This window comes from Harpia harpyja, chromosome 18, assembly GCF_026419915.1.
Source record: "Harpia harpyja isolate bHarHar1 chromosome 18, bHarHar1 primary haplotype, whole genome shotgun sequence".
NCBI lineage: Eukaryota > Metazoa > Chordata > Aves > Accipitriformes > Accipitridae > Harpia > Harpia harpyja.
Genome location: NC_068957.1, coordinates 16,783,502 through 16,797,210, shown reverse-complemented (window position 1 = coordinate 16,797,210; position 13,709 = coordinate 16,783,502). Strand labels below are relative to the sequence as shown.

The 13,709-nt window shown below is 36.4% G+C and overlaps 1 protein-coding gene across 2 annotated transcripts in view; it reads right to left on the bottom strand.

Annotated features, from left to right (window-relative positions):
• Positions 1-2,318: 2,318 nt before the first annotated feature.
• The window catches only part of STK26 (serine/threonine kinase 26), a 33,207-nt gene continuing 21,816 nt past the window's right edge, over positions 2,319-13,709 (bottom strand). Inside the window, exons 4-12 of one of the 2 annotated variants that reach the window (XM_052813436.1) lie at positions 11,873-11,929; positions 10,085-10,193; positions 9,839-9,996; positions 7,098-7,283; positions 6,315-6,463; positions 5,547-5,640; positions 5,006-5,068; positions 4,779-4,915; positions 2,319-4,242 (exon numbers count right to left, since the gene is read on the bottom strand). In XM_052813436.1, coding sequence (XP_052669396.1) covers positions 4,218-4,242; positions 4,779-4,915; positions 5,006-5,068; positions 5,547-5,640; positions 6,315-6,463; positions 7,098-7,283; positions 9,839-9,996; positions 10,085-10,193; positions 11,873-11,929 — 978 coding nt within the window. In that variant the 3' untranslated portion in view covers positions 2,319-4,217. Of the gene's footprint in view, positions 4,243-4,778; positions 4,916-5,005; positions 5,069-5,469; positions 5,641-6,314; positions 6,464-7,097; positions 7,284-9,838; positions 9,997-10,084; positions 10,194-11,872; positions 11,930-13,709 lie in introns of those variants that run through there. The other variant, XR_008239082.1, reaches the window with a different exon arrangement.

The window sequence follows — 13,709 nt, the reverse complement described above, 5'->3', positions numbered from 1 at the left end:
TCCCAGAACAGACACACAGTCCCACCGAGGGGGACAGATGTACAGCCACACTGCCCAAATCCCCAGGAGCTACCAGCTCTGGCATTCAGGACTTTGCTGGGGAAACAGCATTGAGGAGAAACAAGGCCTTGGGAACTATTTTTGGATTTTTTTCCATTGACTAGACCGCACTGGGGCACACACAGCATGTGCATTGTGCCTTAGCACATCCTTACACCATCATCAACAATAGCAGAGGAACAAAGCAGCTCATGAGTAAGTGACAGAAATTAACATGTTTAAGCTAAATTCATCGCATAAACTAGCTCTCTTGGGACTAAGGGAACAATCCCATTAAGCAGTGGCGCACATGTCAATGAAGAATTGAAATAAGCCCCGAGTCCTTTCCCATGGTCCCTGCTCATCCTTATTCACCCAGAAGAGGTAAGAACATCTATTTAAGTGATTGAGCTTCACTAGGGAAGAAAACAAGGATGGAGAGAGGACATGGAATGATTTGGTCTGCCAACAGTGAAGGACAGCAGCACCTGGAAAATGCAAACTTTTACAGCCCTTACACAAGCAAGGATTATTAAAGGGGGAGGAGGCACAGCAGCATTACAGCATCAAAACATTAAGCTACTCAGCGCATTGGGACTGAAGTAACTGGAGCTCATAGAAAATATATCACTTCTAAAGCTAATCTTGAAATTTAGATGCACGCTGTTCAGCAACTTTTTAGGTAGAGGTGTATACGTTAGGATATAAAAAGAAGCAAAATGTACACAGAATACAAAGAACTTCAGTTTGGAGAAGCACTAAGGTTTCAGTGTACTATTTACCTCATCTCTGTGTTACGTGTTACTTCATTTATTGGAAAAATGTGAAATAAGACAAGCCAACATACATACCACTAAAACTTTGCAAAGAAAAAAATAATTTTATTCCAGTGTTAACTCATAAAACAGTGTGATAAAAATCAGACCTTTAACAACTGCTAAACTTTGTGCAAACACATTAAGAACCTATGTACTTTCCTATTCAGCTATAGACATTCGACTGAATGCAAGAACAGGTGTTTACGATACTACATGCTTACTGTACAGAAGCATACTAGAGGAGTCAGAGACCAAGGGTTTTAAGAATGGTTACATTAATAAAGGACTCATCTACCCAAGAACAAATACATTTCTCTATCCTGCGATTCAGACTATTTTGGTAAGACTACTTCAATATCAATTCTTCTCAATCTACAGTGGGAAGCATGGCAAACCAAACAAGAAGATGGTTCCTGCATGAATATTTTGATATATCTTTCCATTAGCTATCTGTCAGCAACAGAATACTGCTGATAAAGTTACACAGTTCATCAATAACTAACACATGGTGGGGAAAAAGACAACTGTTCTCTGGAAACCAGTAATACAGACATCCATTCTTAAGAGTTAAGGTTATAGTTTTAACAATGCACAGAGACTTTAGGCGCAGAAATACCATATGCAGTACAACAAAAAAAACCCCCAAACTTCTTGAATGGACTGTGCTATAAGAGAATGAGGCTGTATTATTCACACACGGATGAGTTTTTCCCCACACTGTCCTATGAGGTAGGTATACATCCCACCCATTTCACAGGAAAAGAAGAGGCACCATAGTTCAGCAACTTGTTACAGTCATATCACAAATAGGACAGGTTCCAATTCCCCAAATAATTCATTAACCCTACCTACCCAGAATCATTTATAGAGTTGCATAGATTAAAGACCCTGTGTCAACAGGGTACAGCCACCAGTTATAAAATTTGGGAGGAATTCCCATCACCTCTCCCCTTGGCCTCCCACATAAAACAAACAACTTAAGGGAAGTGACATGGAAGTAAAAACGTGTTTTTAATTCTGAGAAATTTGTATGGAGCTCTGTAAAATGACATTTGGGTCGAGACTGCTGAAGTGAAAGTCAACGTAACTGTGGCACAGGCCTTTTTGTACCTTCACTCCACAATGCCGAGTTCACAATGAAGTCAGAGTGTTCTGACACCTCTACCATGTTGTCACTGGCCGTGCACGTTCATCTGAGCACACAGATCCTGACGACTCCTCTTTAGGAATGGAATCAAACTGAACCCTGGGGCTGCTCCATCCATTCCCTGTGGCGTAGCAGCTGGTAGGTGTCCTCCGGACAAGAACAGCATGGGGGGGACTCAAACCTTTTCAAAGCAACCACGCAACTCTGTGCAAGGAACACCTTTCTTGAACTAGAACACAAGTTTGTAAGAGGTATATCCACACCTCTACACATCTACTAAAATTCAGAATAAAACGCACAACAGAACAAGCTCGTGAAAGTTTACAGAACTTAAATATTTATTTTTAAACCATTTAAAACCCCCCAAAACATTGAAATAAGCTTAATCTATAAACAGATTTACAAGACTAACAACTACAGAAGCTAGAGGAGCACTACAATTTGTTTCTGTGATGCAGTTATTTTGTAAAGCTTCAGATCAACTGTATTTACAACTTTTGCTGCTTTTACATTTATAAAAATATTTATTTCATCCATAACATTATTGTTTTCAAAAACTATTTCCAGACTTTTTTCTCAGATATAAATTCTAATTGAATTTCAGTTATATAGCAGATGAAAGTTTTAAACAGAAACATTTTTTTAAAATTAAAACAAGGAGTTAAAAGTAATTTTTTTACAGTGTAGGCACCATTGAAAATAATTGTCCTTGGCATATCTAACCACCATCTCTCACAAGTGTCCTTTATATAAAAACAATGTAATGGCAACATTTGACTAAAAATGCAGTATTTACTTGCACACCATTACTTTTTCAATATTTGGCAGATATATTTCAGATTCTTTAAAATGACTTTTGTGCAAAAACAAATGTGCAGGTCTGAACCATAAAATAAACACACCCAGCCTTTATCAAAAATAAATTTACACCAACAGTTCCACAGCTAAGTACTGAAAAACAATCCCAGTTCAAAACTTCAGCATAATATACATACTGGGTTGAAAAAGGGAAAAAAAAAAAAAAACAGAAGAGAAGATATTACCCATCTAGCAGTACCATAAATATATAACTGAAAGCAACTTATAGTCTTACCTACTTTTTATGGGGAAAAAAAAAAAAATCACTCCGTACTGCACAGTACTACCTTTTTGTGAAAGAATATCTATAACTCAGTTATTTGCATATTAACTGGTAAATACATATTTAAAATACACTTTCAGAAAATTATAAACAAATTATGTTGATGTACTGTATTTAATGTATTTAAGAACAAAAATGTGTATAAATATCTTACAGGAGAAACAACACCACCACACAGAACGCTGGTGTTACACTTATACCTGCTTGTGAGGTATGTATCATGCGACGCTCGGCTTCTCTGGCTCCCTTCCACCCAGGCATGTGTACTCAGAGGAAAAAAATTAAGTTAAATTGGACTTCAGGTTTTGTCCATTATTGCCAAAAGCCCCACCCCCTCAACTGTATTGCTCTAAATTTTCCTACCATGATGATATAAGATTGAATTACTACTTCAAAACCTGTTCTAAAAGGTAATACATATACTGTACATCAGGATATACCTGTTGCTACATATCACCTGCAAACTATTGACATATTGCTCTCAAATATATTTAATCATAGAGCTGCCTAAAATACTGTACCAATTTAGAATTATAATAGATACTGTTGCAGGTTTATTTTTCAGGGCACGATAACTATATGCTGGTTGAAGCAGGTGCTACAGCAATACCCTTGCCACTACATTACATGTTTTCAATATGCTCGTGAAAAAGCTATTTTCTCTGAAGCTTGTTAGTGATTTACAAAAGTTTAACTCATGAATACAAAAGACCTGTACATCCCCATGTACAGGAACAAAACAGCATCAAAACATACTGTACTTGCACTTTCTATTAACTAAAGTAATGGTTATTTCTAAAAGCAAAACTGCACCTCAACATTTATCAGATTAAACAGGTGAAACTACAATATTAAAAGTTGTTCTTTACAAAATAATTTCCTGAAAATATAAAACCATGTGCACTGCCACAAAATAGTTGAGTAGGTTCTTTCAAATCCTCAATCACCATCAATATGTTGCAAAGATCCAGAAGGCACAAGGAGCTCATGAGCTAAGCACTGCCAAGCTTGAAGTAGTTTTGGTGGGTTTCACTGGGTCCATACGAAACAGCAGTCAATTATGTGAAGTTTCTTAGGATGAGTCATTAACAGAAAATCTATGGATAAAAAATGCAAGTAAGAATTTTGTTAGTTATATTGTTTCAGCTTGGCAAACAGCACATAACTATTTTTGCATCACCAAACCCGTACATGCCTTCATCTCGACAGTTCACAGGAAAAAAACACCAGAAGTGACATTCTCAAGAAAATATTCCCTAAAAAGTTAAAGATTCTCCTGCTCCCTTACAGGCTATAAATATGCTTATGACAAAATTGCAGGCTAAATTAAAGGAAGCAAGGTATAACAACTACAGTAAAATTGCAGCACTAGAAGACCAAACAGATACAGTAATTGTTACTATTAGTTTCAGTCTCAAACAGAATTGTTATGTGTACTACCAAAGTTAAAACTTTAAAGCACTGGACATAGCAGATCTTTCACTTACCACTAAACTACTCAAATTTACCCAACATATGAAATTCAGTGTCAACTAACCTTTCCTGTACATAAGTACTTAATTTAAAATTTTTCTTTTAAAATAAAACTTTTTCTTTTTTTTCTACAATGCATACAACAAATTCTTTAACTTACTTCTGAAATTTCTCCATAAGTTTCTTCACCATCTTATCTGTGATCCCTGGACATGTTGCTTCTGCCATATTGATGCTTTTCTCAAGTTCTTCAATTGCTTTCTTTCTGCTAGCATTATTTGTGTCCTGCTGTTTGAGCTGAGTAGCAAACCAACACAGATAAAAATTATAGAAGTTATCAGACACTTGGGTAATATTTTCAAAGAAATTTTTTAAGTCAGGACTTACCTCAGCAAACACAGGGGTGATTATCATAGTTAGACAACTCAGGGTTTTAACAAGATCCTGATCCTAGAAGTTAACAAATAAGGATTACATTAGCATACTCCTGTACAACGCATACGCTGCATTTAACACAGCACATGTGATTTTGAAAGTTCAGTTAAATTCAACAAAGCACTTGAAATACATTACAAAAACAATGAAGGCACAGTACATCAACAAATGTTACGTGATGTGGAAACAGATGCGTGATGACACATCTGAAATGTCATATATCAACAGAAAAACAATTCAGTTTTTCCTCTCTAATATTATGAGAGTCTTTAAAACCCCTACAAGCAGATACTGATCTATTAGTATGCGGTACCTTTTGCATTTAAGGCTGACATGGGCATAGGAAATACCGCTAACAAGCATCATCTCTTGAACTACAAAAAGACAGTCAGTTCTTATGAAAAGTGAATAATTACTAAGTTTTATCACTATCTTCCTTAAATTGGCTTCAAAATCAGCACGTAGAAAGAAGAACTCTTCAGACTGTACACACCGTCCCGTTCTGTAGCTTCTTTGCATCTGGCTTCTTTCGAACTGTCGTAAAACTCCACTCAGGATGAGAGTTATTTTCTTTGTTACTGGACTCCCTGAAGAAAAAGGATATGATGTACACAATACTAGCCACGACATAATGCTAACCAAGCATAGGTAACCGAAATACATAATAAATCTATATGGATTAGTTCTGTATTCCCTAAAATAAGAAGAAAAACGTGTATTGAAATATTAACTGACCTTTAAAAAAACAACTTCAGAGGCTGAATAAATTGAAATACAATCAAAGCAAACAGAAGATGTTATCTACCCATAAAGCTTACCTTCTCCCATGGCATCCCATTTAAAACAGTTATCTGATATCCAGAAAAGCAAGAGACTTACAGAATGTATGTTGTTCCACAGGCATTGTGCAAACTTCTTCACACACCTCAACCTTGCTCCGCAATATTTCTAATTGTGATTCATTGTTTTTGGTATAACCACTAGCCTCAGACTAGGAAATACATAGCACTTAAACAGAAGTGAAACTGAGTTCAGAGAGAGAAAGTTTAAAGAGATAACGAGCACATAGGTTGACTTATGTGTAAGTCTTTAGGTTCATACAAGGGGTTTTCTTGAAAGAAGCCAATGAAAAACATAATGGAACAAAGACAGATGTACAGAAGAGGAGTTAATTACACAGAGAAACTGCCACAAACCTACTTTAGTAACATTATTTAAAAAAAGAAAAGCCCAAAAGAGACTAAACTGAAAATAAACTTACGAATCTGAACCATCGGAATCACTTTCATCACTACTATGTCCCTCTGCTTTCCATCTCTTAAACCTATCAATCAGTTCTGTTAGATACGAAGTCTTCTTGGCATTTTTCATGATGAATTTGTGCTTCAGAAGTTCTTTTGCAGTAGGGCGCTGTAAGAAACACCTTAAATATTTAATGTTATGCTAACATTTCATGATTTTAAATGTTAATAGGGGAGATTTAGACAACTGACTTCTAGAGCTAACTCATATAGTATCAGGAAATTAGTGAAACAGGAAGTCAAGAAACGCCAGTAATCCATATTTACAAGCACTCTAAAAATATGATCAAGTCACAGACCATACCACTTGTCCTTCTGTGCTAGAAGGTACACACCCAGGAAAATGACTAATCAAAATTCTCCAATGCAACATTTCCTTGTGAGCAGAATTCAGACAGACAGCAGAAGTTCTGCTGGAAGAAAAAGATCTAAGATTCTCTCCTCTGTTAAAGCTTCTCTTCTGACATTATCTTAGGTTTGAGTGCGTTTTAGGAAGCTGCCTCTGTCACCATCATTTTTTCCAGCCTTGTCCCTCCTCCTTTCGGTATTTTAAACAAAAGAGACTAGGATGGAGACACAGCTATTAAAAAGCACCACTACCATTTACAGTGGAAAGTATAGTCTCTAAAATTATTTCAACTATGATGCACTACACCAGCAAAGTATTTCACATGCATGAGAGAGTTGGAAACAAAGCCAAAACATCTACACACACACACACACACACACACACATCTACTTACAAATGTTGGGTCCTTATTCAGACATGCATCAATGAATTCTTTAAAAGGTTTACTGAATTCTCCTAATAAAGTCGGAGGATTGTTTTTCGGAATGAGGAACAGAACTCTCATCGGATGCATATCAGAGTTGGGAGGCTCCCCTTTGGCTAGTTCAATAGCAGTGATTCCCAATGACCAGATATCAGCCTGAGAAAAGTTACATTTAGTACAAAATTAAGGGCTATCGTAAGTCGTTAATAACCGAAATCTTCACATATACTGCATCTATATAATAAAATTAATTTTGATCTAAGTAGATAATGCACAAAGATTCTTTACCAATATTTGAAGGCTATAATCCCCGAAGACCTGGCTGACTTAATCAGTCTTTAATGACAAACATCTACAACATCACTTTTGTTGCACGCTGTCACTGTTGTAACACTGTCAGCAAGTTAAATGTGCACCTAAATACACATGCTTTTGGAAGAAGCTTCAGAAACATTTACCTCCCTTTGATTTTTTTATGTAATGAACTACAAACTACCATAGATTTCCTATGTCAATTTCAGATTTTGTTTAGATACCAAAACTGCATGCTGATGTTACTTTTTAAACTGTAGATGCACTGAGGTATCCAACCTTGTTTGACACCTCACTCTAACGAAACAAGGCAAAGAGTTGAATCAAATCCAGCAGGTGATCACTTAATTTCTTTCCTAACAGACTGCTTGATGAATTTAGCTAGAAAATTATCAACAACTTGCTAGACCTGAAACACCAAGTTCACAATGTAAGTTTCAATGTAAGAATAATGAAGCGGTATTTATTTTAGCTAAAGGTAAGCATTATAAACAAATTCTGTCTTTGTATCAAAATATCTTGTGAACTGTAAAATTCTTCTCCAATTTAGAGATTTTTCCCAAGTGAAACGTATGTTACTTGCATCTTTTTAGATGAGCTACGATAGCTATTAAGGTCACTAAAGGTGTTTCGCATTAAAAAGTGGCTGGCAATAGTTGACTACACTTGGCACAGAAGTCATAAACCAAAGTTGCCCATAGAGTAAACAAGGGTTACAACTTGCATCTCTCCAATATTCCCTTCCTATTCACAAGAACTAAAATATCTGTACTTAATATTGAAGAATTAAACTAGCTCATTGTTTACTACTGAAATATCATAACCAACAATTGTATACTGGAGCAAAATGTTTTGAAAGAAGAGATGGGGCTTGTAAATCTCTGCCACCACAAAAGTGTATGAATTTCTATTTTATTTTCTGTCATTTTGAAGCAGGGAGAGAAGCAGAAAGGTTAAAATTCAGTCCAGATGCCAAAATGTTCATCAGTATTAGTCCAGAAATTGAAGCGTATCCTGTCCAAAACCCTTCATCTGTCCTACCAAAGGCTTGCATGTTATGTGTTTTCCCACCAGACTTTTGGCATAGAAAGAAAAGGGAGAGGGCATTGCTCTGGTGACATATTGAGGAGATACAGAAGGCATAAGATTAGTTTGCTGGGAGAATGTAAACAAAGGGGTGGTACAGCTGATTTATACACAGGGCAAGCAGAAGAGGAATTATTATCACTTTGACTGGACAACACGCAGTTTTAAAGTGGAGTGCTTTTTCCAAAGTGCCCTAGGGAGCACATTACAGTTGCACCACTGAAACCCTAAACATGAGAACTACAACGTACTCCTTATCAGCAAGAACCCTTGTGACATGTACACAAATTCCTTCAAGTCTGAAGGATCCTGGGAAAGTCTCCTGCAGCGTGAATATCTTCAGGACATCTCAGATATTCAACAGTCTTTTCTTTATGTGCACATCACAAGTACAGTTACGTGTTTACTATTTGAGAAAAAACAGTATGAAAGTATTACTTAGCATATACCAAGATTTTTAGATTTTTTGCTCCTATTTAAGGTTGCATCTACAGCGTAGAAAGTCCAGTGCCAGCACTGAACTACACTACCATTTTACTAACCACACGCTCTAGGTTATCTTGTGGGTATACACATGGGAGAAGAGGGGACTGTTCCTTCCTTATCATAATTTCTAGCAGCAGTTCTCAACCCTCAGAAAAACATGGAGGAGGTCTGCTTTTCTACTGCTAGTTCACATAGGGAAACTCTCCTTTGCAATTAGTCAACAGCTCCCATGACAAAGAAATGTACAAGGTACCACACTACTACCACAGCTACCCAATCCTGTAGTTCAAGTTACTTTTTTCCTTCTCAAGATTAGTCACCTGTGCTAAAATCTTCAGCATTACACAGGTCCTCAGAAATACCATGAAAGAAATTATATCCAGAACTGTTTAGAAAAATCTGAGACAAGTAAAATTTCAGCCACCAGCTTAGCTTTAAATAAGCTGATAAATTCTGGTGGCATTCTAATTTGTGAGAGCTTTATTACCATTTGAATTAAATGTGAAACATTGAATTGAAATTAAAAACAAAACCAACCAACCTACCCACAACACTGAAAGCATCCAGGGAGTTTCTCTGAAAGAATCTTAACATGAAAGCATCAATTTACTTGGTGAGTTTGCATGGGTCTTGCATGTGAGTACAGTGACATGTAACTACCGTATAAAAACAATTTAATTACACTTTTAATTTAATTAGTTTAAACACTGTAATTTGAAATCTACTTTTTTTCCCCTCCATACTGATAAAGCTAAAACCACAAAAATCAAAGTAATTTCTGTTGGATACGCAGATACAAAGAAAAGGTATTCTGCTCTCATACTTACTTTTGAATCATACGCTGACTGCTGAATAACTTCAGGGGCCATCCAAAACGGAGTTCCAACAAAGGTATTCCTCTTAATTTGCGTGTCTGTCAGCTGCCCAGCAACCCCAAAATCAGCAAGCTTAACATCGCCTTGTTCTGATAACAAGACATTGGCAGCTGCCAAGGGGAAATAATATCTAAATTAGAATACTGCTCTTACGATTTTTAAAGGCTTTAATAAAGTAACATTTTAAACGTTATGCACCTTTTATATCCCTGTGAATTTTCTTCTCTGAGTGTAGGTAGTCAAGACCTTTCAAGATTTCCTTTAGCATGGTAGCAATCTGGAACTCATCAAATGGGCCTGCACGCAGCTTTACAGAAAAGATACATTACAATAATTTTAGTCTTGTATCTATTTTTTGCCTTGTTATGGATTTAATTAAATCTTAAACTTGAAAGATTTTTTAAAAGTAAAGAACTAACAGAATTCATGGAAGATTCAATGAACTATGTCAACATTCTATCAGAAATAGGTGCCATTGGAATAATCATCTTCACATCTCCTCTACTGATAATACATTGAAAGCACTGTTACTTTTCTAACACGTACAGTATGCACTCCCCCCAGCATGCAATGCACATGAAAAGCTAGACTAATTTTCCACAAAGTTAGTTTCCTATAGACAGCAAACACAGCAGACTGAATTTTGTATTTTAGATTAAGTGAATTAAGAAACTCAGTTTATTACAGAATAAATTAGTCTATTGACTGTGGTTTTTAAACTCAATGTTGCATTTTTCTTGTTCCAGCATTTTCGATTCCATGCTTGCTTTTGCATCAAGAACATAACATGCTGCTATAAAGCTGCTAGTATGGAATAAGTATAAACTTTGCACATTAGAAAACTATGCAAATAAAACCAAAGCAATTAAAGTGGGTGATTCTGCTATAAAAAAAAAAAAATACCAACACCACAGCACCGAAACAGAGAACACCATGAAATTATGGTATGGCAAAGTGAGGCAAAACTTAGAAGTTCTATTCTTCTAAAGGTTCAGTGCTTTCAACTGTCACTAGTAAAAGCTATTTCACTATTTCTGACATTCCACAGAAGACTATCAATTACTCCAAAGCGGTAAAGAATAAGTATCTCACAGCCCCTTCCTCAAAAGACTAAGTTCCAGAGCTACAAACTACTACACGCTACAAGTAATTACTATGCTTTTGCATTCCTGTAGCTGAGTTGATGTGATATAGTTTCATAAAGAAGTTTAAATAGATCTGTGAAGTTAAGCACATGCTTCAGCTCTTGCAGATAGGACCACTGTTAGCAAATATATAATTAACACCATTCTATAATACTGAAGACATTTTTCCTTCAGAACAACACAAAGACTGAGTTATATTATCTTACAGGAAAGGGTGGGTCTCTAAGCTTTACAGCTGAAGCAGAGCTGTACTGAAAGTACGGGGAAACCACATCCACATACAGTGGATTGTGCTCTTGTACTCTCTAAGCTACATCCTTCATGAATGCTACACTATCTTAAGTAAAAGGCACTTTCATGCTTAACTGAAAATACCTGAAAATGGAAAACCCAACACCTTTTAACCAGTTAAAATTAACCGTACTCTGTGGGCATACACTTCATTCATTCCCGAAACCCAGTCCCAAAGGAAACATTTTTTATTCAAGTGTAATGAATTCTACTGGGGGGGGAGGGGACAGGGGAGGGACAGATGATCCAATACCCAAAACCCCACCACATATGGCAAGAACAGTACTTCTCCTCATACTAAAAAAAACCATTGCCTTACATTTGACTGAGAACAAAACGGATGCTTCCTAATGCTTAGAGACAAACAGTAAAAACAACAAAAAAATCAACATCAATTCAATACCATTCAAATTCACACTTTTCAGAGCATTACAATGTAGCAGTGATGTAATATTAGCTGCCTCCAAGGACTAGATTTTATAGAGAGGTCTGAAAGCGCAATGAAATAAGGTTCGTTAGTACTTATAATGCAAAAAAATCATATACTTACAAGATCCAAAGCTGAACCTCCACCCAAGTATTCCATTATTATCCATAGTTTTGTGCCCTGTAAAGGAAGGCTTGAGTTGTTAGAAGTCCAAGGCTGCCATAAAAAAAAAAAAATTATGTATTTCAATAGACTACCAGCATACTGTTAGGAGAATGCAAATGCAGAGTCCCATTAATCACCAAGTTACATGTAATTACTTCTTGTAGAATGATCACACAGCTCCTGTGCAAGATGTCTAAATATCAATTAAAGTTTGACTTCTGTATTTAAAAAAGCAACACCACCACCACCCCCAATCATTTTCTGCTAACTGGTATCTAAAATGATTCTACTGGAACTTAGAAAAAGTTGATTTGGTGGTGGTTTAAATTTGAACTAAATGTTTTAATGTAAGGTTGTAGTTCTTAGAAAAGACCGTCTTTGCATTACAATTATTAATTCCAGCCATTTGTGATACAGAAGCATTACAATTTTAATAGTAAACTTCCTTGTAACATCACCACACCTCTCACCTGAGGAAAATACTCAGAACTTAAACTTACTTTTGAGCGAGAGTGTGAGCACTTCAAAGACAGCAGAAATTTAAAGCCTAATGGAGGTAGGTACTAGGTGCCTCTTTGCCTATGTGGTAACTCTGCAAGTATGTATCTAACATGTCCACAAGCTCCAACTAAAGTTGTCAGATCCAGTGGCCCTTAAATATGCTTGTACCTAAGAACTTACATCCTACCACAAAATATGCCTGCTACCATACGGACAGCTCCGATTTTGAGATACAAAACAGCACTATAACCACCAGCCAGGAGAAATTGCACTGCCAGACCTGGAACTCTACAGAAACGTTCAGGTTTCCAAAGTTTTCAGATCAGAGGTTCAAAATCGGCCATTAAAAAGTCAAAGATAAGAGCAATACAGTTCAATAAAAAGTATGACTTAAGGCACCTATCTTAGGATTAATTTTTTTTTTTTTTTTTGGCAATATTACTGGAAATAATCTAAGTTCATGTACTCTTTCACCATATGCTATTTGAATCCCAACCCCTGTGAATATGAGAGTTTCTGCACTTTCTTTGTGGAGATGTCTCAACTACTAGAATACTAATTCTCCTAACACTGACTTCTGGATGCTGACTTTGCCCTTAGTATGTCGCTGCAAAAGGTGGCTAGTTCACATAAACAAAACGAGAAAGATTTGGTATCAGATCTATAGACAGTATGTTTCAAAACTGGGATCTTCCGCTATTTGCTTGCCAGAGTCCCCTCACATTTCAGAAGAAACCCAAGTATTAATCTATGGGCTACTACTCTTAAGAAATTCTGCAAATAAAAACATTTCTCTATTTAAAACAAAACCCAGTTATTAAAAATACTCAACTGAACCAGACCTGGGGAAGTACCAGGCACACTGTTTAAGTCTCCAGCACATATTTACTAGTGCTAGTTCCTTGTAAGAGAGCACAAGCTTATGGTAGAAGTACTTTTTAAAGCCTCTTGCATTCTACATTGTATGCTTTCCCACCCTATTGCCTGACTAGTGACAGAAATCTAAAGAAAACTCAACAAGCAAATAAAGGTGCAGTTTCTGAAAGCACCACATCCAATTATAACAAAGTGTGCTCTATTAGATTTATACTGAATTTAAAAACCACACCATTTATGAGAGTCTATTCCAATATTATGAGATCAGCAGGGAAGGGCCGGCTAATTTTAGCAGTTTTTACAAAGCCCAACTTTGTCAGCTGAGAAGACCTGCAAGTAACTCCAGTTTAAGGCAAACATTGTGGTTACCAGACATGTTTGGAGGATTTGACCATTACTTGAAAACAGTATAGGGTGA